General features: G+C 34.2%; 3 protein-coding genes and 1 pseudogene across 6 annotated transcripts; 1 reads left to right on the top strand and 3 right to left on the bottom strand.

Moving 5' to 3' along the window:
• Window positions 1-1,399: 1,399 nt before the first annotated feature.
• Window positions 1,400-3,691, bottom strand: LOC140825722 (uncharacterized). Of its 2 annotated transcripts, none has more exons than XM_073187652.1 (2): window positions 2,894-3,691; window positions 1,400-2,291 (listed from the first exon to the last, which is right to left on the bottom strand). In XM_073187652.1, the coding sequence occupies exons 1-2, from the start codon at window positions 3,159-3,161 to the stop codon at window positions 1,528-1,530; spliced, it is 1,032 nt and encodes a 343-aa protein (XP_073043753.1). In that variant the 5' UTR covers window positions 3,162-3,691; the 3' UTR covers window positions 1,400-1,527. The 2 variants fall into 2 exon arrangements, with proteins under 2 accessions (XP_073043753.1, XP_073043752.1); XM_073187651.1 differs by having other exon boundaries at window positions 1,400-2,297; window positions 2,894-3,687.
• A 5,892-nt stretch (window positions 3,692-9,583) lies between these two features.
• On the top strand, window positions 9,584-12,971 carry LOC140825723 (protein LIKE COV 2-like). Of its 2 annotated transcripts, none has more exons than XM_073187655.1 (7): window positions 9,584-9,821; window positions 10,488-10,540; window positions 10,629-10,738; window positions 11,056-11,223; window positions 11,484-11,581; window positions 11,886-12,012; window positions 12,755-12,971. In XM_073187655.1, the coding sequence occupies exons 1-7, from the start codon at window positions 9,687-9,689 to the stop codon at window positions 12,763-12,765; spliced, it is 702 nt and encodes a 233-aa protein (XP_073043756.1). In that variant the 5' UTR covers window positions 9,584-9,686; the 3' UTR covers window positions 12,766-12,971. The 2 variants fall into 2 exon arrangements, with proteins under 2 accessions (XP_073043756.1, XP_073043755.1); XM_073187654.1 differs by lacking the exon at window positions 12,755-12,971 and adding an exon at window positions 12,155-12,410.
• Window positions 12,972-14,488: 1,517 nt separating this feature from the next.
• On the bottom strand, window positions 14,489-20,348 carry LOC140825718 (cellulose synthase A catalytic subunit 5 [UDP-forming]-like). Of its 2 annotated transcripts, XM_073187648.1 has the most exons (15): window positions 19,842-20,348; window positions 19,104-19,299; window positions 18,688-18,872; window positions 18,512-18,614; window positions 18,252-18,441; window positions 17,796-18,062; window positions 17,368-17,713; window positions 17,057-17,194; window positions 16,844-16,969; window positions 16,536-16,748; window positions 16,178-16,451; window positions 15,836-16,008; window positions 15,366-15,716; window positions 15,172-15,245; window positions 14,859-15,131 (listed from the first exon to the last, which is right to left on the bottom strand). In XM_073187648.1, exons 1-15 carry the CDS (start codon window positions 19,920-19,922, stop codon window positions 15,071-15,073), a joined length of 2,778 nt encoding a protein of 925 aa, XP_073043749.1. In that variant the 5' UTR covers window positions 19,923-20,348; the 3' UTR covers window positions 14,859-15,070. The 2 variants fall into 2 exon arrangements, with proteins under 2 accessions (XP_073043748.1, XP_073043749.1); XM_073187647.1 differs by having other exon boundaries at window positions 14,489-15,245.
• A 3,273-nt stretch (window positions 20,349-23,621) lies between these two features.
• LOC140825717 (uncharacterized) lies at window positions 23,622-24,617 on the bottom strand (annotated as a pseudogene).

The following is a 24,617-nucleotide window of genomic DNA, read 5'->3' as shown; positions in this document are numbered from 1 at the left end:
AATTAATAACTTGTAGCTGATGATCTCCTAAGTAAAACATAGATTGACATATCTATTATTACTTTATCCCAATCCAATTCTAACACAAATTTCATGGGTAATTAGTGTCTGTAGCAGAAATAAATATTTCATTTTCAAAATTCCGAGAATTAAATATATATTTATTATATATTATAATTAATTTAAATCTAGAATCCGAGATTTCACGTCAAATCTTAGACATTGATATCACATAAGCTATAAATCATGATCAACTGCGATGATTCATCAAATATTAGGACAACTCATTGGTTTGATTTAATTCCTTCACGCTATGTAACAGAATGGGTCAACTTGCATCACAGGAAAGACGCTTCAAAATCAACAACAGGGAAAAAATCGTTGTAAATGTTTTCTTAACGAAAACAATATCAACGTTTGTGTTCTTTTGAGAAAACCCAATTTCATAATTGAGCACTTTAGAAGTATGTGTAAAGGGACATTTTTTTGGAGCTATCGATAAGGAATGGGATACCAGAGACGGAGTTAGACAAATTAATCTGAATGAAGAAAATGAATATTTTAATATTAAATATTTATAAAAAATATACGCACACATAAAATTATAGTAATGTTTATTATATGTTTCTTCATCTATAACATGTTCCATAGCAACTGGATTTTGAAAAATATTTGCAAATTCTTATTTCGAATGTTTTGATCTAATAATAAGCATCCTATTAAATATTTTCTAATAGTAATCATGACATCCAATATATGTTAATTCCTTCACGCTATATAGTATTTTATTTAATTCCTTCACGCTATATAGTATTTTATGTTAATTGAAATTGATATAAAGTTCAATCAACCATGAACTCATTTAAAATTCATTATAACTTATATTACTAATGTACATATAAATAAAGACAAAAACTTGTGTGAGACGGTTTCACGGATCGTATTTGTGAGACGAGTCTCTTATTTGGGTCACCCATTAAAAAATATTACTTTTTATACTAAGAGTATTACTTTTTATTGTGAATATAGGTAAAATTGACCCGTCTCACATATTATGATCTGTGTGACGGCCTCACATATTATGATCTGTGTGACGGCCTCACATGAGACCCACTCATAAACAAATGGTTTATTTTCATTGTTAAAAAAATTATAATCATTTCATTCTAATCCACCAATTGAAACGCACCCTTAAAAGAAAATATAAATCTCACTTTTTTTCCATTCCTAGGCGTCCGATATCTTTCCATTTCCTACTTCGGATAAACCTAAATTGGTTATTTTGGTTTCAAGTTTAAACTAAGACCAGCAATCAGACGTGTGTTATGTAATTTTTCTGTTTTTAGATACTATCAATTTTAATACCAATTATAATTTAATTTATTATTTATGTTACATCATTAAATTTTGAATTTAATTATTTATTGAAAAAAGTAACTTAAATCGTGCGCGCATACAATTTTCAAAAACCCAAATATAAAAATATAATAAAAACGCTAATATCTCGACTTAGAAAATCAAATCAAATCAAGAAGACGACGGAGGATATTGCTGGGAGGTCCACGGCGGCGCGGGAAAATTCTGGTTGCTCCTTTGAGATTGTTGATCGCTCCCTGGTGGCCGGAAACTTATAGTTTGGTCACTGGAGAACTGCAGGGAATACGAAGAAGACGACGAAGAAGTGGAAACCGATTCAGAAACGACTGAAGGCTGCGAAGAAGATGAAGAATTTAATGCATCTGAGTATAAACCAGCTAATGATGGATTATACATCATTTGCTCAAAAAAAGTCGTGGATGGCTGCGGCTGGAAATCGGCTGTGCTTTGAAGTAACTGCGAGTATTCCCAGTAGTCCCTGGCGGAGGATTGGAAGAATGTCGGAGGTAGAGTGGAAGCTGCGGCAGAGGGTACCGACTGAGTAGGGGCTAATATGGTGGGTTGTGTAGATTGTGGCGGTGGCATTTGTCTGACGTTTTCAGGGAAGTTGAGTTTGGCTCTGTTGCCTCTGAAACGAAGGGCAGCCTCGTCGTATGCTCTGGCGGCGGCTTCTGCGGTGTCGAAAGTGCCTAGCCAAACTCTGGCCGCTTTGTGCGGGTCACGTATTTCTGCTGCCCATTTTCCCCAGGGTCTCTGCCGTACTCCTCTGTATCTTTTTCTTTCTCCCATCTCTTCATGTGAAGTGGTGGTTGAGGATTCGGGGTGTGTAGTTTGTTCTGCTGGGGTGGCGGCTGGAGCCGAGGAGGAAATGGGGGGCGGGGGGGTGGTAGCTGGTGTCATACTGGAGCTCCCCCCTGCATCTGGAAAAGGAAAATTAAAAAATGGACAAAATTGGTAAAAGGGTTGACAATGAATTCATTAAGAAAAAAAAATTTCACAGTAACTTTGAATTTGAAGAGTGCGTGATAACTCAAATACTTATTATTATAATGCGATTCTTATTTGAGTGCGTGACCTGATGGTGAAGGAGAGATGGAGAAAAGGCTTAAATTATCGGATTAAAACTCAAAATAACACATTGTTAGATCAAAATTACAATTTTCCAAACAAAAATTATTCAACAAAATATTTCGAATAAGAGGAAAAAAACTGGTTGTTTTTTCACAAATTTAATGTGCATAATAATATAAGTTTTATTATGACTATATGAATTATAGGAAAATATCAAACCTAATAAATGGTATACGATAGATTTAATGATTTATGAAAGCCAACCTTGATAAATTATATAAATAAAATATAAAATACACCAACATGCGTAACTATATTGTAAATTTCCATTTTTTAGAAGAAAAAAAAAGCTTGGAAGAAATCAAGCTAACATGGTGTGAGAATGGGAAGTTCCAGAACCCCAAAAACGAAAACAATAAAAAAAATTGTAATGTCAAAAACTAACCAAGGCTAACCGAGGAAGACGACCCTTCAAACCCCGAATAAATCATCTGAGCGGCGGCGCTTCCTTCTTGATCACGTCTCCTTTTCTGGCCAAAGCTCGAAGACGAATAAACAGGGGAAAAAGTTTCAGTAGCAGTGGCCGTAATTATGCTGCTAGTTTGTTCGGACTCGCCGCCTTGTCTCCGTCCCGACACGATTCTGTACCCGGGAAGAGTAGGAGGCGCCACCACCGCCGACAATAGGTAATCTGGTTGTTCCTCCTGTTGCATGGGGAAGTATGGTACCGCAGCGGTGGTGGCGGTGGCGGTGCTGGTGGTTGTGTTTTCTACATCTTGTGTTGCCTGGAACCTGGCGTACTCGCTGATGTCTCGTCTGTTCGCCACCTTTACTAGCAAACGCAGCCAACTCAAATCCAAGCAAGAATCAAAACACAATCTTCCAGAAACCAATTTTTTTTTTTTAGAATACGTCCACCGAATACTAAACCGCAAAATTTAACTTTACGACCTGTCCACTAATATTCCGTGTACAGCAGACTTTTGAAGAAGAAGCGCATGCAAATATTGAGAGCACAGCCTTGATCAATTCTCGACAGAGCGCATAATCTTCCAGCCCCAGTTTTATGACGAAGACCCTTTCTCTTACAGGTAAATGATATTATAGGAAGAAGCGAAAAGGAATATGTTTAAAAGGCACTCTCAATGAAACAGTCAGTTAAAGCGCACCTCTGTTCTTAAATGTTGTAAAAATTCCAAAAAACTATTACAAATACATATTACATTAATATTATAAATAATGTTTCGATTTTGCTTTTCCGTTCGGTTTTTAATGTATTTTTATAATATATAGATAATAAAATTGAAATAGCCGACTATAAAATAATATCGCGTTCCCACCATTAATGTGACCGGTTTATGACAAAATGAACCTGCCTCTTGAGGGACCCGAAAGGAATGTCGGTGCTCAACTTCTTGGTGTGTAAGTAAACTTAACCCTTTGCAACACCACTTTGCAATACCAAACCAAATTGGAAACGGAAACGAAACAAATAGGTTAATTTAATTATTGGTTAACTGATGCAAAATAAATTTAAATAGGATGATGAATTCCTGAATTAAAATTGGTGCACCAAAATAATATAACGTGGTTCCGAAATTCAATCAGACTCAGAAGAGGTCAACGCCAAATTCTGTTGGGTCGGTTTCCGTTTGGAATTGGGCTGGATTTCCGGTTCGGGTTTGGTACTCGAATGTCACTAGCGGAGATGGCTACTTCAACCGAATTTCTGAATCAAATCCAGTGGTGCTGCAGTGATATAAATATAGACAAAAACTTGTGTGAGACGGTTTTACGGGCTGTATTTGTGAGACGGATCTCTAATTTAGATCATCCATGAAAAAATATTACTTTTTATGCTAAGAGTATTATTTTTTATTGTGAATATAGGTAGGGTTGACTCGTCTCACAGATTAAGATCCGTGAGAGGTCTCACATGAGACTCACTCATAAATATATTCTGATATGAAAGAGACCATCTCAATGTAATACTTTAAAAAATTGCTGAATTCGTTGTATTATAATTTTACTTGTATTTGATTTATCATATGGAAATCTTAGTTTTTGCACAACTTGAGGGTTGACATTATTTGATTTGATTTTAAAAATTTTAGTTGTAAGATTGACTCCTAAAATAACATATTTAAATCATTTGACTCACTACCATATTGTCATAAACAAAATAAACTTTTCGAAGATATTATTCTACACATCGATTCATATTTTTGTACAATACTGGTACTTTTCTTTGAGCCCCTTCTAATGTGCTTTTTGAAGCCTTCGTTTCATTCTCGTATGCATCATTCAATATATCGGATAGGACTGACGGCGGTCAAACACATTTAAAATAACACAAAAAAATTTATGAGATGAATTTCACAAGTTAATTTTGTAAACAAATTTAACATTTAATTTTCTAATATTGCTTATTATTGTAATTATTAGCGTAATTGATTCATCTCGTTGATGAATGAGACGAAGATTAAAAAAAAAATTCGCTAAATCGAATTAATAATATATTATAATAATAGAGGACGCATAATATAAATGGCTTTTCGCCTCCACTCTTGTGCACGGAAGATATAATGATATCCTAATTTTCAAAATTCATTAATATGATTTTTTTAAAATATGGGTGATTTGGTCAAAGCACGTCACCTATGTGACTTTTGGATGATGATAATAATAATAATACTAATTTGTGAAACTAGCAGAACCTATAGTTTATAATGCCTTTTTGTACGAGAAAATTAAAGGAGTGTTTCATCTACTATTATATTTATATTTATGTATATAGAGATTGAATAGTCAGTAATAATATATTTTGAAATACGTGAGGAACATAATTAAAAAAAAAATAATAATAATAATAATACGTGAGGAACATTGAATTCGAACTAAATAATCGTCTCTCATACAAATATTAACAAAAATGTAAACGATATTTTTCTTTATGAGTTGCATGTCGGGTAGAAACTTTATATTTTATTTTATTATGGGATAACACTTTCAAATTATTAGTCAATAATCCTGGACCTGATTTTGGAACTATTATAGGTGTGTTTGAAATTATCGGAGGAGAATTTAAATATATATGATTTTTTATTCGAATTTGAGTTTAAATTAGTTTATTTAAATATTTTTCATGAACCACTTACGAGCTTTTATTAAATATTTTATTAATATAACACAAAATTTATTAAATAAATATATCTCAGACCTTAATTTTAGAATAACTCGCGCTTCAAATTGAATTTTTTTTTTTTTTTTTAATTTTCGAGTTTTGAACTGAACTTTTGTATCTGATTCGACACATATTTAGTTATTCTAATATTTAGTATGTTTCTCAATAAAAACAAGCGGCGAATAAATAAATTGCAAACTATAGAATTTTTAATGTCGATAGAAACATTGATTCGACAAATAAATTCTGTCAGATAAATACGATCATAAGTAATGAAAAAAACACATTTGTAGTGACTGGATCATGTGATTTTTTTTTATAAATAAATAAGTTGAATTTATCTTTTTATTAGATGCAATAATAATAGTTCGGTGGAATTTGTCGGGATTAAGAATGGGATAAGTGAGGTGTGGAAAGGATATGGACGAGATTTATTAGGTTGGTGTCAAATTTAGGAGGTAGGGTCAAACCCGATTAACTCACACGTGGATTCATTTGGTGAAACTTAGGTGGGTTCCATTAAGAACTATAGGCCGTAGGTAGGTCTATGTAGGGCCAAACGGATCACCTAATTCCTCATTTAGTTTTAAAATCAATGCAATTTTTAAATTATATAATCTGATAAAAATAAAATAAATATTATATTATATTGGTTGAGTTGGTTGTATTTTTATTTCACCAGGTTTTACTCCAGTTCTACAAAATAATATATTCATAATAGTTTTACATCGGCTTATTCCACGAACCAACCAAATGGATATGTTAATGATTTTTACCTTCATGTGTCCTTGATGCAACTCTTGTTTAAAAAATGTCAGGGAAATTTTTAGACATTATATTAAATAATTTAAACACGAAAATATTAGAATTGAGTATTTAAAAAAATAGTGAGAAAATAGATTTGCCGAACTACTACTATTGAATCTATAATTTTACTAATCATTTATTATTTATCATGCATTTGGGGTACAATGACGATTGAAATATTTTCCACATTGTTCTCTTTTTGGGCTCCTCTCCACTGAAGATCGGAGATGATAATGTTCACTTTAGAAGTACATCATTCAAATAACTAGTAAAGAAATATGATTGAAGCAATCTTGACTTGGTTGTATTTCATCAAATAAGTTAGCGATACAACAACTATTATTATTTTTTATATGAGTGAGTCTCATGTGAGACAAGTCAACCCTACCCATATTCACAATAAAAAATAATACTCTTAGCATACAAAGTAATATTTTTTCATGGGTGACCCAAATAAAAGATCCATCTCACATATACGACCTGTGAGACGGTCTCACACAAGTTTTTGCTTTTGTATAATCAGGATCCTATAATTCGCAACTCGAAACTTAAAAATCTAAGCAAATATCTATGCTATTCATTGAATGGAATCCTACATCTCGAGCACATAAAAATCGATTTTTGTATTCTTTTAATATGTATATATATATATATATATATATATATATATATATATATATATATATATATATATATATATTCTAAAATTTAAAGGCTTTTTTTTTAATTATAATTTTTTTGGGATATTTCTATTCGCGTTAGAAACCGGCGTCCACAAAAGCTCGAAACGATGGAATTCGATCCAATAATATTGCCCGAATGGAAAATACTCCATACTAAATATTCAAGACTTGTTTCTTTTGATGGAGTTCTAAGGTGGACAACATCTACTTTCAAACCTCATTTGATCTAATGTTTATGCTGGTCCAAGTATTGTTCTGAAATATGGGCCGAACCGAAACGTAATAGATCAAATGACAGCTTGAGTCCAGAAATAAGACTCTCGTGCAAGTCCTGGGCTTTTTTTTAAAAATATTATAAATTTAAAAATCTTTATAAAAATATTGCAATTTGAGAAGGTTTATAAAACTAGTACAATCCGTAGAATACTGCACCGGATTCTAACAGCGACGGTTTATAGCCGTCGCAATTAGCGACGGTTATTAACCGTCGCCCACAGCGACGGCTTAAAAACCGTCGCTCACAGCGACGGTTTAATAACCCGTCGCTATTGGCGACGGTTAATAACCGTCGCTTCTCTGGCCTCTTTCCTTTTTATTTTTTTTATTTTGTTTTAAATAAGTCTGAATCCGTTGCAATGAAATGCGAATTGTACTAGTTTTATAAACACTTTCATTTTATAACATTTTTATAATGTTTTATTTAATTTATAATATTTTTTAAAAAAAACTGACAAAATATTGCATGATATTACTGTAAATAATAATATTGACGGCGTGCGATTAATGTACTCCGTTAATGTCTAGACACAATTTTTTTTTAAATTTTTTACTACTAACAGCAGCGCATATAAACATGCACACTTTTAGTAATATTATTAACGACGTGTCTTTGTGCGTTGCGAAAATTGCATATGTTATTTTAGCAGCACACATAAATGCATTCTGCGGATATTACTATCTGCAACGCGCTTGACAAAAATAACGGCGTGCATTAAAAGCGCGCTGCGGATAGTAATATCCGCAGAATGTATTTATGTGTGCTGCTAAAATAACATATGCAATTTTCGCAGCGCACAATAAAGACAAGCCGTTAATAGTATTACTAAAAGTGTGCATGTTTATATGCGCTATTGTTAGTAGTAAAAAATTTTAAAAAAAATTGTGTCTAGACATTAACAGAGTACATTAATCGCACGCCGTCAATATTATTATTTACAGTAATATCATGCAATATTTTGTCGGCTTTTTATAAAAATATTATAAATTAAATAAAACATTATAAAAATGTTGTAAAATGAAAGTGTTTATAAAACTAGTACAATCCGCATTTCACTGCACCGGATTCAGACTTATTTAAAACAAAATAAAAAAAAATAAAAAGGAAAGGGGCCAGAGAATCCGTGCTAGACTGCACCGGATTCTAACAGCGACGTTTAGTAACCATCGCATACAGCGACGGATTATTAAACCGTCGCTATGAGCGACGGTGTTTAGACCGTCGCTGTGGGCGACGGATTATAAAACCGTCGCTAAGTGCGATGGCTATAAACCGTCGTTTTTAGAATCCGGTGCAGTATTCTACGAATTGTACTAGTTTTATAAATCTTCTCAAATTGCAATATTTTTATAAAGACTTTTTAAATTTATAATATTTTTTTAAAAAAAGCCCAAGTCCTGCGGTCCAAGGACCTAGACAAATTAGGCATCGCATGTCCATTGTCCAATTTCGTTTTGAAAATATAAATTTTATTAAACTTAACGTGAGAGGACCAAGGATGTCTACGCCCAGTGGAAGGGTGGTTGGGTTCAAATCATGGGCAGTAGGTGAGATTATTGAAAAAAAATAAAATAAAATTTAACCTGACTTCGCTACAACAACCATGTCAAGCACAACTAAACTTTAAAATCCTCATCCAAATTGATGGCTTTCCGGTTGCAACCATTTTAGCTTTTAAAGTCTGACTCGATAGAGTAGGGTGTAAACATATCGAACAAAGTTGGGCTCGGGAATGTAGCCCAACCCAAAAAATTAAAATATATTTGACGCGAAGCATGAAATATTAAAGTTGACTCAAATTTAGTCCAACTTTTCTTTTTGAATAAGTTTTTTGTGATACGATCTCACGAATCTTTATCTGTAAGATGAGTCAACACTGATATTCATAATAAAAAATAATAATCTTAGCATAAAAAATAATATTTTTTCATGAATAACCCAAATAAGAGATTCATCTAACAAAATACGACTCGTTAGATCGTCTAACACAAATTTTTGCTTTTCTTTTTCTTATCAATAATGTATAAAAAACTATCACGATGGATTGTTCAATCGATTTAATTTATGAAAAAAATATTATTTTTTAATATTAATATGAGTTTGGATCGAATCGATATAGATAGATGAGATAATTTTCCAATAGATTTACTATAAAATATAAATAATATTTGATATTTGGGAGTTGCAAGAAAATCGGAGGGACCATTTGGAGAATTCCCGAAGTTACAAAGATTTACTAAATGGACGACGTGTCCGCCCTCTCTCTCTCTCTCTCTCTCTCTCTTCAATGGCGGAGGAATTTATTAACAGTAAACGGGGAAAGAAAGAGTCAGCTGGTGGTTCGAATTCGCTGGGTCAAAAGGATGAGGAAGATCCCGTCAAATCCCCTCCGCGTTCACCAAACTCTTCCTCCACCCGTCAGGTCAATTATCTTTCTACTGTATCCTCACTTATATGCGTTGTCAATTGTCATGTATTTTTCAATTTTGTTTTGTTTTTCTTAACTCAATTTATCATAAGAATGCAATAATTTCACCTTAATTAACTAAATTTGGGAACTTGCAATCTTAAATGATGAAGATTATATGCATTATAGCCTGATTGAATTATTTTTTAATCATGTGTATGAATAGCTGGTAAAGTCTTTGTACTGTTACTATATAATTAAGTAATAACAAGAGTTGAATCCTCATTGTGTAGAGGAAATGCAAATGAGGGAAATAAATGGTTTACAAAATGCATGATCTAATACCTTTTTTTTACTCCAAAAATATTCTAGATGGTGCATTGTCGTCGTGTCTATAATCTTTGCAGTGATGATTTGGTAAATTCCTGAATTTCTTTGCTAGCCTCTGGTTGTATATCTCGCACCTTATTAAAAAAGAAAGTAATTTTTTTTTAAATTCCAAAAATTCATGCTTGAACTCCGTCGAATTAAATTTTCGATACCATTTATGACATAAACTACATAAGTTTCTTACTCTATTGGAGCAGCCTTTGTACAGCTTTGTTCCTGGTTTACATTGTACAATTCGATAAATATAATTTCTTCTGCTAGTAATCATGGCTAACTCCTGTATTTGATCAGGCCTTCCATGCTGTTTTTCAGAGTTGGGTTTCAAAGAAGTTTATGACTGGATGGTAATACTTTAATTTCACTGGTCCGAAATGTTTTCCTGTCCCTTTTCGAGCTTTTACATAGATCTGCTTGGTGACATTAAAATTGCAGCGTCGTTCTCTTTCCGGTGGCTGTTACATTTTTCGTGACTTGGTGGTTTATTCAGTTTGTAGATGGTTTTTTCAGCCCTATATATGAAAGACTTGGGGTTGACGTATTTGGTGAGTCATTAAATATTGATATTTTCTGCCATAATACACACTCAGTTTTAATCCTTGATTCCTGGTTTGAAGTTTCTAATTGTAAATTACATTTCATGTATGAACAGTTACTTTGCGAAAATTATTTTTGGGTTAGTCGAATATATTTCTAATGAAATTATGCCATCTCAATCAGTCTTTGTCCTCTATTTTTTCTGATTATAATGAATTGTCATTCTCATAGCGAGTAGACGAAAATCAGTGAATCCATTAAATGGCTGTATTTTTTCATTAATTGTGAATTTATTTTCCTGATTCGCACTTTATATTTGGTGCAGGCCTTGGATTCCTCACATCGTTAATCTTTATTTTCTTTATTGGTGTATTTGCTTCATCGTGGTTGGGTGCTACAGTTTTCTTGATAGGGGAATGGTTTATAAAAAAAATGCCATTCGTAAAACATTTGTATTCAGCATCCAAGCAAATTAGCTCTTCTATATCTCCAGGTAACTGTACAAGTTAAAGGAACTTTAAGCTCACAGTTGTTTGACAAAGCAGATTTACTATGTTGGATGTATCTATTTTAGTTTTTGGTCTTGAAATAATTTCCATTCGGTTTTTGAATATAGCAAGCAAGGTGATATCTTATAACATTGTTTCAGTCGCCCTGATATTCCACTGGAGTTTTTCTTCTTGCATTCTAGAGTTACACAAGTATCTTCATACGTTCTTGGATACTGTTAAAACATCATTTGTTTTCTTTTAGACCAGAATACAACCGCTTTCAAGGAATTTGCCATCATCCGTCATCCTCGCGATGGAGAATATGCCATGGGATTCATTACATCATCCATTGTTCTTCAGGTTCTTAGCTCTCTTCTCTTTATCACCTCGAAGTTGGATTCCAAAATCACATAGAAATCTGATTCTTCATCTTTTTCGGGGTAATTAGTTGTTTCCCACTTGGGTGGGCCATATCTTGCACCATTGAAAATACTGGGAACGAGGTGTTGTACTGAATTTTAAACTAGAACACATTGTCATTATATGATTTTGATAAATAAGCTACTTTTTGGCAGGTCATGTCCTGACATGTTGATGAATACCGATGTTTACATATATTTGCTTTCGCTAGTCATTCATTAGTTGTCTTGTTGCTTAATTGCAGAGAGAAGGTGGAGATGAAGAATTATGTTCCATTTATGTGCCAACAAATCATTTATACATAGGAGACGTATTTCTTGTTAACTCTAAGGAGATTATCAGACCAAATTTGTCTGTCAGCGAAGGCATAGGTAGATCTTTCTTTTTGTCCTAATGAGTATGCCTTTCAACCATTTAAATCAGATTCTCCAATTTTGATTCCTTGATGCTCTGAATGCTCGGGGTTTTATTGATCCATCTGTCCGTCCATCCTTCCTTTTTTTTTTGTTTCAGAGATAATCGTTTCCGTAGGGATGTCGATGCCTCAGTTGATTACACCTATTGGAGGGATTACGCGCCAGAATGAATAAAATGGAGCAAGTTATATATGCATTATGGATTCGAGCCACACATTCTCTGTGATTATGACCAATTTAAGTCTTACACCCACGATCTCCCTTCTCCTTTGACAACAATACTTAACCGCTGTTAAGTTACCCAGAATTAGCCTGACGACTGACGTTAAAAAATGCAATCATGTGTTGTGTTATTTTGCTTTGCTAACTCGTAATGATACAAATTCATAATTATCTGGAGCAAAAACTTGATTGACCCAAATGAAAAAGGGTTGTTACACGAGCTGAAACAATTCATAGAACTCAACGATTCAACGTTTCCTTTGAGCTGTTGGGGGTAAATTTTTCCCAGGGGCCAGAAGAATGCTTTTGCCCTGATTCTCGCTCCATTTTACTGGAGTTCTTGAAATATTCTTATTTGACCAAGCTTTTCTGGAGATAGTTTGTCCGAGTAAATTCCTGTATGAATTATCAACTTTTGGCAAGTGCCATAAGAAACAAGGACACTGGAAAAATTGACAATGCCTCCTTGATGTAGCTTGGGCTTAACATGGAGTATTCAAGAATGGAGAAAAACCCAGTCCTCAGACGTGGCTGTGGTGTCAACTGTCAACACCTTCTTCCCACCTGGTTGAACACCACAAGCATCAGAACTTCAGCACGATAGCCAATAACCAACCAAGACGGGCTCAATTGCTTCATAATCTCTCTTTGAAAATGTACATTCTTGTGTGTAATAATGCCTTTACTTATATATCCTCGTGTGCAACAGGGACGATGTAATGGAACCAAGAAGGAGCAGCTTGAAATCTATACTTATTTTTTCCTAAAAAGTAACCACACTAAATTAGCTACAACTTGGTTCGCTCCCAGTGATCTCACTCAATTTTTTTTAATGAAAAAAAATCTATTAAAAGGTAAATATAAATAGTACAATTACATTGGGTATACGCAGGAGAAATCAAAATATCCCTAGCAGCGTGAACTGTATGAAGTACAACCGATGCACTAAGTCAGCGTGCACTGCCCTGAGCAAAGCGTGTGACCCCAGCGATTGAATCTCTGTCCAAACATCCAAGTAGCGTGCTAAACATTATGCACCAGTCTAATAACACAAAAGCGGTGGCAAACATACCCTGGATCTCCAGCTACAAATACGTGGGGCATACCCCGGGTCTCCAGATAGACCCATGGAAAAGACCCAACATCTGCCCATAACGCGAGTTCCATGCATTAAGATCTCAATCTTCCTCACAGTAGCATCCGAATCCGTGTCTTCCCCATTGAACAACCGTCTATTCCTCGTGTTCAAGATATGATAAATGGTCGCAACAATGGCTGAAATACGAAAATTTGCAACTTTAGATGAGCCATGATAGCAACTTCTGAAAGCTCGAAGCAATGCTTGTGCTGACCCCATTGTTTTCACTTGGGGTGGAAATTGAAGTCAGGGGAGATAGACGCTAATTTCAAGTATCTCGAAATCGTTTCTAGGCATATAGCAAACAAATATGGCGATAGCGGGTCTCTTTGTCTCAAAAGAATACACACAGTGAATATGATGTTATACAGACCATCGAAACCAAGTGGAACAGCATGAAGATATCCAAACAGAAGTGGGCAAGACGGGAAAAAGTACTCCTCAATTGAATTGCTAATGCCAAACTTGAATTTATACTAATTTTACTCAAAAGAATGTAGCGCTGCTGGGTAAAAAAACTTGTCCATTGTTCACCTATAGGCTACAAATTCCTGCTTTCGGTAGGTTCCTCATCCAGAAGCCACAACCACAACCCAGTTGCTCATTAATTGTAATTATTTTTTGTTTCGGCTCATTGTTTTATAACTTTTTTTGTTTTTTTTAATGATTCCTGGCAATTGAAATTCAACAATGATATGCGATTTTTTCCGAAAAATTGTTGTTAAAAAGATATGGCGATATGGGATTTTTGTTTAATATTAAACAATTATAGTGGTTTATGTTAGAATAATGAATGATTTCTGGACCTGATGCTTTGTTATTTGAAATGATGTTTTTTTTTTTTTGTATTTATATGCGAGTGGGAATGTTAAATGTTGGATGTTTAAATATCTGAAAAATATTTGTAGAATATAATATTATTTTTCCGTAAATAATTTGCATACAATTAAATTGTCATTTCACCCTGCGAAGACCCTGAAAAGCAAGCTAATAACCCAAGAAAGCCTCCCATGTTTTGATGAAAATATGCCTAAAAATAATACTGAAATTGAAACTGATATTTTAATGAATAAACTTGGACGTACGCGTAATTGTATTCAGAGAATCATATTACATAGCAATACAAGCATATGTTCAGCTACACTGATCACCAGAGCTTCTTTGAACTCCTATAATTTTGGCTTTGAAGGCAACTTGATCTTTATCAAATCAATGTTTTTGTGTAGTTCTTTATATATATAAGCTGCTAATCACAATTCAACCCACAATCATCTAGTATGATTCCATCTTTCGACAAAAAAGGGTTGATACGTACCCACATTAACGTTAAAATAGAAGCCAGAAGAATCGACCATACAAGAATAATGGTGGGAAGTTTTTCTTTTTTACCCATGCAACCTTTGAGAAACGGATATAAATGAACGATCACCCATAATGCAAATAAAAGTCTGCCAAAAAACGGTCCCCATGATTCGTACCCGTTCATGATAGTGTCTGAAATCCCGACTATGATTCCAATGATGTTGATGATCAACAAAGTCATAGGAGGAATTAACAAATATGTCCATTTGAAGATGTAAAGTTCAGAAAATTCTCCGTCATCGGCGCTTCCGGATGTAACAGTGAAGTTCATGTTTACGCCGGTCAAAACCTTTAGGAGACCTTGAATGAGAGCGAAAAAATGGGATGAAACACCCCCGAGCACCCAAAATTGCTCATTTGTCCACCAGTCGTCGAGTGCTATGCCGCCCCACTGAATCTCAAGGATACTAGTGGCAGCCATCGATAGAAATAGGCCTATGAAGATTATACTTCCATAGTTATTGATCTGCAGATTGTGGAAGAGAACTCTCAATAAAAAAAAAATGCCTAATACGCTTAAAATGAATTGATATTTTAAAATATTATCCAGAATTGCAAATGGTTCAAGGTTCATTAGCTATCATACCTCAGAGATGATGAATTTTCCTGTAAGAAGGCAAATTGCTGGCAGGGTGCAATAAGAAATCAAGAAAAGTGACGACAAGGGATATATAACGGAATTAATGTACGAAACTCTTTGTAGTATTTTCAGGCCACATCCATATCCATACCAAATAGGGCAATGCCTGCTGAAGAAAATTTCAACCGACCCTAAGGCCCTTTGAAGAACCTCATGTAAATGATCTGATAGATTGCTTGGAGACGATCCCTTGAATGCCGATATTTTGGGAGTGCAGTACACAGATCGCCATCCATCGCAGTGCATCTTAAAACAGGTTAAAATATCTTCTGTAATTGAACCATAAATCCAACCAACCTGGTCATGATGAACAGCAAACTTACTGGTGTATGCATAAATGACAAAAAAAAAAAAAACAAAAACAAAAAAAGGTTTTTCAGGACAATATTTTCTAAAGTGGTCGTGGAGATTTATACCTCTTTTCCCCATTCTGTTTTATCTTCATAACCACAACTAACGACATGTATGGCTTCTTGCAAGAGGGAAGCAGGTGTTGCACCCTGAGGAATGCCTCCATCATGTACAAGAGTTGATGCAACAAAACCATGTGATTGTCCAAATTTTTTCTCTAATTTTATTCTTTCGACATCTGCCATGAAACACAAAAAAAAAGTTATGATATCGATGTGATCGTCGAGAATCTGAAGAAAAGACAAGCTCTAGGAGTTGCCATATTCATGTTTGTTAACTAGGGATTCAATATATCAAAGTTCAAGGTGTTCATGATATTGATGACTTTTTAGCATTTATTTTCTCACCTTCTAATCCTTTCTCAAGATTTTCAAGAGCATGAATTTGAGTTGAATCTTCCATGTTATTGCTCTTTTTCTTATCATTCTTTAATTTCCATTTCATACTCTTCTTCCTTTCAGATTCACAGCAGCAACACCATTTTAGCCAACAGTTGCATGTCGTACCAGTTCGTTTCGCCTTCTTAGGGGCATCATATCCATAAAGGGCTTGCCTCCTGAATATGCATCCAGTTCCGACATAAACTGGGCCTTGTATCCCATCAAGTCCTTTCATATTTATCTATTGCCAATAAAAATATAATTTAACATTTTCAAAGATCAATTAGGTAACTTTAATATAAAACCAGAAAGAAGCTATACATACATCAAAAAAGACAACGCTACGATTTGAATATCTATCATGTTTATCAGCTCCGTCAAATCTTTGCGGAAACTGCACGTAGCATATTTTCTTGCCCTCCTTAGGGTCCATCATGAAACACATAGCTTCTCTGAGAACCTTGCTGTTATTCATGTAGTCGTTGGAATCAAGATTGAGTAAGCAAGGAGCATTTGAGATGAAAGCTGACACCCGTACCTTGAATTAATTAAGCACAAATCATCCATCAGTAATATTCTAAATTCATCTCACAAAGAAAAGATAACCCAAGCAAGAGAAAGAGAGTGAGTTACCAAAGCATTCATAGCCCCGGGTTTTTTGTGATTTTCGAATCCCGGCCTTTTCTCACGAGAAACATATATAAGACGAGGCAACTCATTCCCTTCAACATCTCGAACCCTATTTTGACCATGTAATACCTGTCAAGAAAACTAAATTCGTTCTCATATCCTTCTAAATCACTACCATTCTGCTAATATGAAGAATACATTTACAGAATGCTCTACCTGGATTATTCCATGGTGATCCCGGATATTATTCCCTGGCCATGGAGTTCCATCCTGCATGGTCCAACCTTCCTCAGGAACCTTCTGTGCCGTGGCAACCAATCCATTAATTCGAACTTTGAACTCTTCGTATTCTCTCTGTCAAAACAGTTAATAGTGAGCGACAAGTTTCAGCCATCAAATTTGAGTCCTTGACCTCTTTCTCCTTTTTCATGTTCTTGAATGTATGCAGTTCAATCTTTCAAATTGAAGCAATATAACAAGTTAATAACAAAAATGTCAAAAAAGATCAAAGGGAATAAAAACAACACCTTTATTGCACGGCGTTCCCTCACAAACGTTGGTTCTGCCTTGTCTCTCAAATAATCGACCCTCGGAGCAAAATAACACTCAGGTGCTCGAGGTTCTATGCTAAATTTCTTGCAGAATGGAACCCACTTCCTGGAAAACTCATATGTCTCAGAAAGAGCTTCAAAAGTAAGCATGGCAGCACCATCATCCGAGACATAGCATGCAACCTTATCCGCCGGGTAATCGACAGCAAGTATAGAAAGAACTGTGTTGGCAGTAATGAGGGGAGGTTCTTTCTTGGGATCCACTGTACTAACAAATATATCAACAGGCAGCAGCTCAGAAGGCTTTCCTTCTTTCTCATACCTGGTTAAGAAGTTGAATATGCAGATGTTTGGAAACAAAAATAACAAGTTAAACATACAGAGAAAATGAGAAAAATCTATACCTCAGTGAGAGTCTATCCAGGTATGTTTCTCTCTCAATTGGGAACCACTTAGGAAGCTGATCAAATATCCATGAGAAACCAAACCATATCTCACATATAATCGACGTTAACCACAATCCATATTCATCATTGACAGGATGAAGAATTCTATAATGAATGAACAAACAAAGGATAGCCATTCGAAGTAGAATAACCATTCTATATGGGTTTATCTTGCTCGAAGGAATACTTAGCTTCCTAGACAGTGGCTGTCTACTTTCATCCATCCTGTTAATTATGATAAAACAGGGTTTTAACTTGGTCGATTCAATTTCATGTTCATTACTCCATCGATGAATAATCGTCAGCGAAAGTCTTTTATACAATCATTTTAAGTAGCTATAATTGCAATATAAATTATTATATTTATAAATATTATACATCAGTAATAATCATACGCATAAACAGAAGACCTACTTGGGTAAACCAAGATCATCCAGCTCTTCTCCATTGTCACCACCTTTATCTCCTTCACATTTAACTACTTGAAGTCTATTGTTCCGCTTTTTCTTCCATTCGTCCATTCTGTCCTTCCATGCGATCGTACCATAGCCATATACAGCCAGGTCTTTCTTAGGATCCATTGGCCGTGGTGGCACAGCAGTTTCTGCAGGAAATTGAACTTTCAATCAACAAAAATAACCCAACATCTGCATGCTCAATCCAAAAAAACTTACCAATCATGGAGGAATCGGTACAGCGTGTATGATGGATTTGCTTTCCATGACCCATGAAGGAAAGGATCATGAGACCATTTTTGTCTCCGGAAATTGCATCGTCCTTAATCAAGATTCATATTTTTGTTATAAATCGTAATCAAATTTCCATATATGACAAAATAGGTAACATCTACCTCTTGGCCACAAGCAAGGAGAGGAATTTCCGGGTTAACAGAAGAGTGATCCCATACGGCTCGAGTAGCAAGATCTTCTTCAGAAACCTGGTGATGATAACTTCTTTCGTGGCTGTAATAATCAAATTCGTTCTCTAAATCATCGAATTCATCTTCATCTTCATCTCCATTGACTCTACGACTCCCTGAAGGTCAACAGGCCTATGAATCACACCTGAAAAAGCGGAAGTTTTTGACAGAGGAGGGTCGGCAGATGCCATCACCCACTCCCACTTGAATTTCTCAACAGTTGATATACTTTGTGTTCTATATGCACGAAAATATAAATTTCTCAGCATCTAATTAAACTTTTCGAGATCTAGTTTCTCCAGATGAAAATTCTCGTTCCATCATTGATATGCACAAGAATAGATTACCTTTTAATCGCCTGTATCTGGTTTTGCACTGTGGACAGACTTGGTTTCCCTCTCTCCTTTCATATTCATAGCAAGGCCTACAAACAGGGAATGCACATTCATCACAGGCAACGAAAGGCTCCCCATTTATACTAAGCTCGATCTCATCTCCACAAATCTGACAAATTTGTCCGGTAAACCCCGGCACAGATGTCACCTGCCAATAAAACAATTAAATTATACGTGAATTGGCATAAGATTTGATATCATACGACAGATGCTAAAGTACAATAATGCAAGAAAGAAGAATTTGGAAGTTGGAACGGCCCTGGAATTCGAAAAGCTGAAAAGGTAGTTAGCATAAGAAAAAGAAGAAAAATCAGTAACATAAAACACTAACGAAATTCCTGTTAAACCACCAAAAGGTTTCAAACTAAGATGGACTGTAGGCTGTAACCTGGAAAATCTGCACTTTCGCAAAAAGAAACCTTAGAACGAATAGCTAGGAGTTGGACATCATGAAACAAAGTCACGTGTAAACGGCCAGAAGGTTCCACACTTCCACCAAGGGCTGGACACACGAAATCACAGGAGGAGGGACGACACGAATCAAGAGGTGATGTAATCTATTAGTGTACTTTCAATCAAGAGGGCGAAACTCGAAACCATGGACTTCTCAGAAATTATACGTGAATTTTCCCTGAACAACCTAAAGTGAACGAGGGAGGACTGATAATAGTATGCATGTAAGCAACTCACTCTTCCAATCTCATCGGCATCTATGATTACAAATTCATTCTTGATGTGTGAACCAGCCACAAGTTTCCCTTTAGTATCCATTCCCTCCGAACCTCTCCTTTTCTTCGCACGACTTCACTATCAATAAGAAGCAAACAAGAAACCCGAATATCTCAGTCAAGGATCATTGGTATTAGTGAAAGAAAGAAACACAAGCCACTCTGATTTATTTCTTTTTATCTATATATCAACCACATCCTCTTTAAATCAAACCAAAACGATGGATTAAAAGGGTCCAGAAAAACGAAACACTATTTATCATTTCATTTTGTGAAGGGAAACAAGTGATCAGTACTAAAGCAAAGGGTTTATCTCCCTCCTTATTTCATTCTTTAGTGGATAAAATATTTCACCAAATGCCACCAGGTCGGCGAAAAGATCAATAAAGTCGATAAAAAAATTGTCAGTTTGTGTTTGTGTAAAGAACGTATACGGAAAAGGTACAAGCAACGAACAAAGAATAGCAGAAATGGCAGTTAACGTATCTAAGGTTACATGCATACGGCTCAAGTGCAAGGATCAAGAATCGTACTTAGTTCTTCTCATAAAGTATTGTGATGGTGGTAGGAATACACGTATAGAATCTTTAGGTGTATTTTTTTTTTTTGGGGGGGCAATTTATGAATTTTTCAGCTCGAAATCGAACTTTATAAGAAATAAATAGAATTAGTATTCTCCATATAATATAATATTTATATGATAAAATATTTGTATATGTTAAATACAAGCATAGAGCTTGTTCATGAAGCTCAAGTCTATGAGCCAAACTTAGCTGGCGAGTTCAAAATTACTTTTTAAATATTATTTACACTTGTAACAATATAAAATAAACTTATTAGTATCATTTATAATATTAATGAATAAATTATACATGTGTGTATATTTGTATTAAATTTCATCATATAAGGAGTTTACATATTCGTTCAAGAAGATTTATTTGAATGGAAAAATGACAATTTTACTCCGGTATATATTGTGTGCTTTTTTTAGCTATATATGTTTCATTGAATCAATTATATTCGTGTAACTATGTCATTTTGATCAATTTTAGTCCTTCCACCCAAAATAATGTAATTAGACAATCATTTTATTGTTCAGTTTTTGCAAATACGTGGTTTAAAAATTTTCTTGAGATACACATATATTTGACAACGTAGTTATAAATTTTAACATAGATATTAGTCATTAATTATTTGCATGATTTTGATCAGCATGACTAAATTAATCGAAAAACATAGCTATACATTTATAACTGATTTAACAATATTTTACCCATTCGAAATTGTAAATTATTTTCTGAATAAATTTTACAGGACCGAGTTCAAACTTTTATTGTATTTAAATTCAATGGCTCGAGTTTGGTTTTTTTGTACGCCTATATAAGTTGGACCAGCGGCGGCCGCTTGATCCTTTAGGCAATTGCGGAGGGTACAGGTAACATCGAATAACTGTTTATATAGGAGAATTATGAAACTCTGATTAATGTGATATCAGATTTTTTTTAAAAAAATAAATAAATAAAATTTAATTTTCAATTAAGTTCATGTTTCTAAACTAAAATTTGAGGAATGTGTATAAAAATAAAATTACTTTGATTGCCGTCGGCCGAGAATATGACTGATTTCAAAAAAGAACTCTTCTTGGAATTGAAATATTCTTTACTTGTATTATATTCCAAACGGAGAAAAGGGATTTCTTTCTTAGTTTTCATGCTTTATTTCTTATTTTTTGTGAATGAAAAATATAACACATGTTGCTGTCACGTTGGAAACAATTTCCAATAGTATACGACAATTATCACGGTTATTTCGAAGCAAACATTGTATCACTTCGCACGTAAATAATTCGATTATGCTTTCGATTATTGATAATGAACAATGGATTCAGCAATTCTTGAGAATCCGAAATTAACATTCAATTTTTTTTTTTTTTTATATCTATAGTCCGGCGAAGGCATCTCTCCAAGGACATAATATTTGTGGCAAGAAATAAAAATACGATAATGCAACTTTATCGTTTAAGGTTATCACATAGGTTTGGTGCTCATTATTAAGGAGTGGAAATTTTATCTGAAAACCCAATTAAAATATTTTTCCTGTCCCAAACTAAAACATTAAGGTATAGTTTGTTACATTCGATAAGAGAGATTGATAAATAATTCTTTTTATCCCACGTTTGATTTTTTTGACAAAAACTTATGTGAGACGGTCTCACGAGTCGTATTTGTGAGACATATATTTTATTTGGGTTATCCATGAAAAAATATTACTTTTTATTGTGAATATGAGTAGGGTTGACCCGTCTAACAGATTAAGATCCGTGAGACGGTCTCACATGAGACTCACTCGTATCTTTTTAGAAAGCTCATGATAACGTGTTACCTTTTTAGAAAGCTCATGATAATATCATGAGCTCGTGATAAATAATTTTATACAAAGATAAAATATCTCTTTTATAAGATATGATAATTTTAATTTAATGATAAAAAACACAACAAATGACTTAATTGCCATCAATATATAAACTCTATCAAATATTCTTATTTATTTTTATATATTATCAAAATAATAGTGGTTTGAACTCGAGATAATTATATAAATGATTTTTATAAATATTTAAAATTTTCTATTGTGAAAAGCATTTGCAAATCGACCTTAATATAAAAATAAAATCAAATAATTTTTTTTATTTTTTTATATATTATATAATATGATAATTATATAAATGATTTTTATAAATCTCAATAAAATTATTAATATTACCCGATTATTCTTAAAAATCGATATTCGACTTGACTAACAAAATCATGGGCTTAATTATCATATTTATATAATATATAAAATTAGGTAAAAATAAATGAATCATGCAAGCACTGTCGGCGAACAGATAAGAAATACGAACTCAAACAACAAATTTGAGATACATCGTGTTTTTTATTTTGTAACGTTGAGAGAAAATTACAATTTTGTTGAGATGTTTATATTTTTTTTTGACACTGATTTGATGCTAATGTAATTGTACATGGACCATTTACTCAGCAGGCTCTGGAATATTGGATCCAAATTCATCAAACAGCCCAATTCAAGCTGCGATCGGCAATCTCGGGGAAAATGTTATAATTTGGTAACATGTCAAACAACATTGGTTCAGTTTAGAGATGTCAATGGGACGGGTATGGAATGAGTTTGGTTAAACCTAAGACCCTCCCCATGAAAAAAACTTAGACCCATTATTACCCACCCCATGACCCATTGTATGGATTGTGAGTCTGGGTAAAACCCGGACCCATTGACATCCCTAGATCAGTTGTTACAAATACATTTGTTGGACTCACCTTCAATGTATAAGAAATTAGTTATATAGCAATTCAAATTATTTTCATAGTACTTTATCATCTTATTAAATGATAAACGGGTGGTTTGAAAAGAGAGTTTCAAATAATGGACGTATTTAATGATTAATATAATTTTGTCCTAAAATTTATTTTTTATAAGTTCCAAATAATTTCAGTACATTCATTAATCCTAACGGTTGCATGGGAAAAATAATTATACTGATTATTTAATCCGACTGTTTCCATGCTCGATTTAACATTAAGTACAAGTATTAGTGATGGGAAGGATGAATTAATCCAGCCAAAAAATAAATTTCAATAAAGTTTTATTTATAAAAATATGTTGTAATTCTTATAACTCTTATGTTATGTTTATTTACCAATATAACGTAAAAAAATATCCAATATGCAAAATCATCATTTATATATGACAAATTCTCACACACAAATTCCCCAGGCCAGAAAGAGATAAACAGCATCCACCTCAATTACAAGCATCTTACTTATTGTGATCCAAACCATGTAAAAACACACACACGCAAGCTTTATTTATATATATATATATATATATATATATATATATATATATATATATATATATATATATATATATATCAAAAGAGGTGATGGTGCTTCTTTCCCTCGCCCCTTTCTTCTTCCTCTTCTTCCTCCTTGACTTCTTTCTTCTCGTGATGCTCGTGGAATGTGTAGCCACCGGCTCCCACGGCCACCGCACCCGCGATCTCTTCCTCTATCTTGTGCCTGTGCTTGTGCTCTGGGTCTTTCTTTGCCTCGTGTTTCTCGTACTACACGTAAATTTTATGCCATATATATATGTTAAATGTATGTTGTTGCAAGCCAAATTCAATTGTGATCATGCACTCGTAAGGTACTTCACCTATTCAAATTTCGTTCTATGGGTTTTTGTCCTGTGAGTCATCAAAATTTAGGCTTTTTTTAATCATTTTTCGTCGTAGTAACTAGTAATAATGTGACGTCAGTAGTGGCCAAGCACCAAAACGGTGAAAATGACTAAAAAATGAAGGAAAAAAATCGATGGCCAAACGGTCAATCTACGGGACAAGCAACAAGAAACTCACCAAGGCAAAAGCACCGGCAGCCACAGTTCCCATCTCGCCCAGGTGTTCCTTATGCTTATGCTCCTTTCTGTCCTTTTCATAATCATGGTGTGGCCTTTCCCCAACGTAACCCACAGTGTCTGTGGTTTCGTAGCCGAGGCCGGTATTGTCGTCCACGCCACAAACGTTTTCCGTGTAAACCACCTGCAACCGGCTCCTCCTCCTCCTCCTTGCGGTGGTGGAAAAGGCCGTGGTGGTGGTGCTTTTCCTGAGACATGATCGATATTTAATAAAAATATATTAATTTATCAATTTTATGATATT

This window comes from Primulina eburnea, chromosome 3, assembly GCF_022965805.1.
Source record: "Primulina eburnea isolate SZY01 chromosome 3, ASM2296580v1, whole genome shotgun sequence".
Taxonomy (NCBI): Eukaryota; Viridiplantae; Streptophyta; class Magnoliopsida; order Lamiales; family Gesneriaceae; genus Primulina; species Primulina eburnea.
Note: the sequence above shows the minus strand (reverse complement) of the source record. Positions and strands in the feature narration are given on the sequence as shown.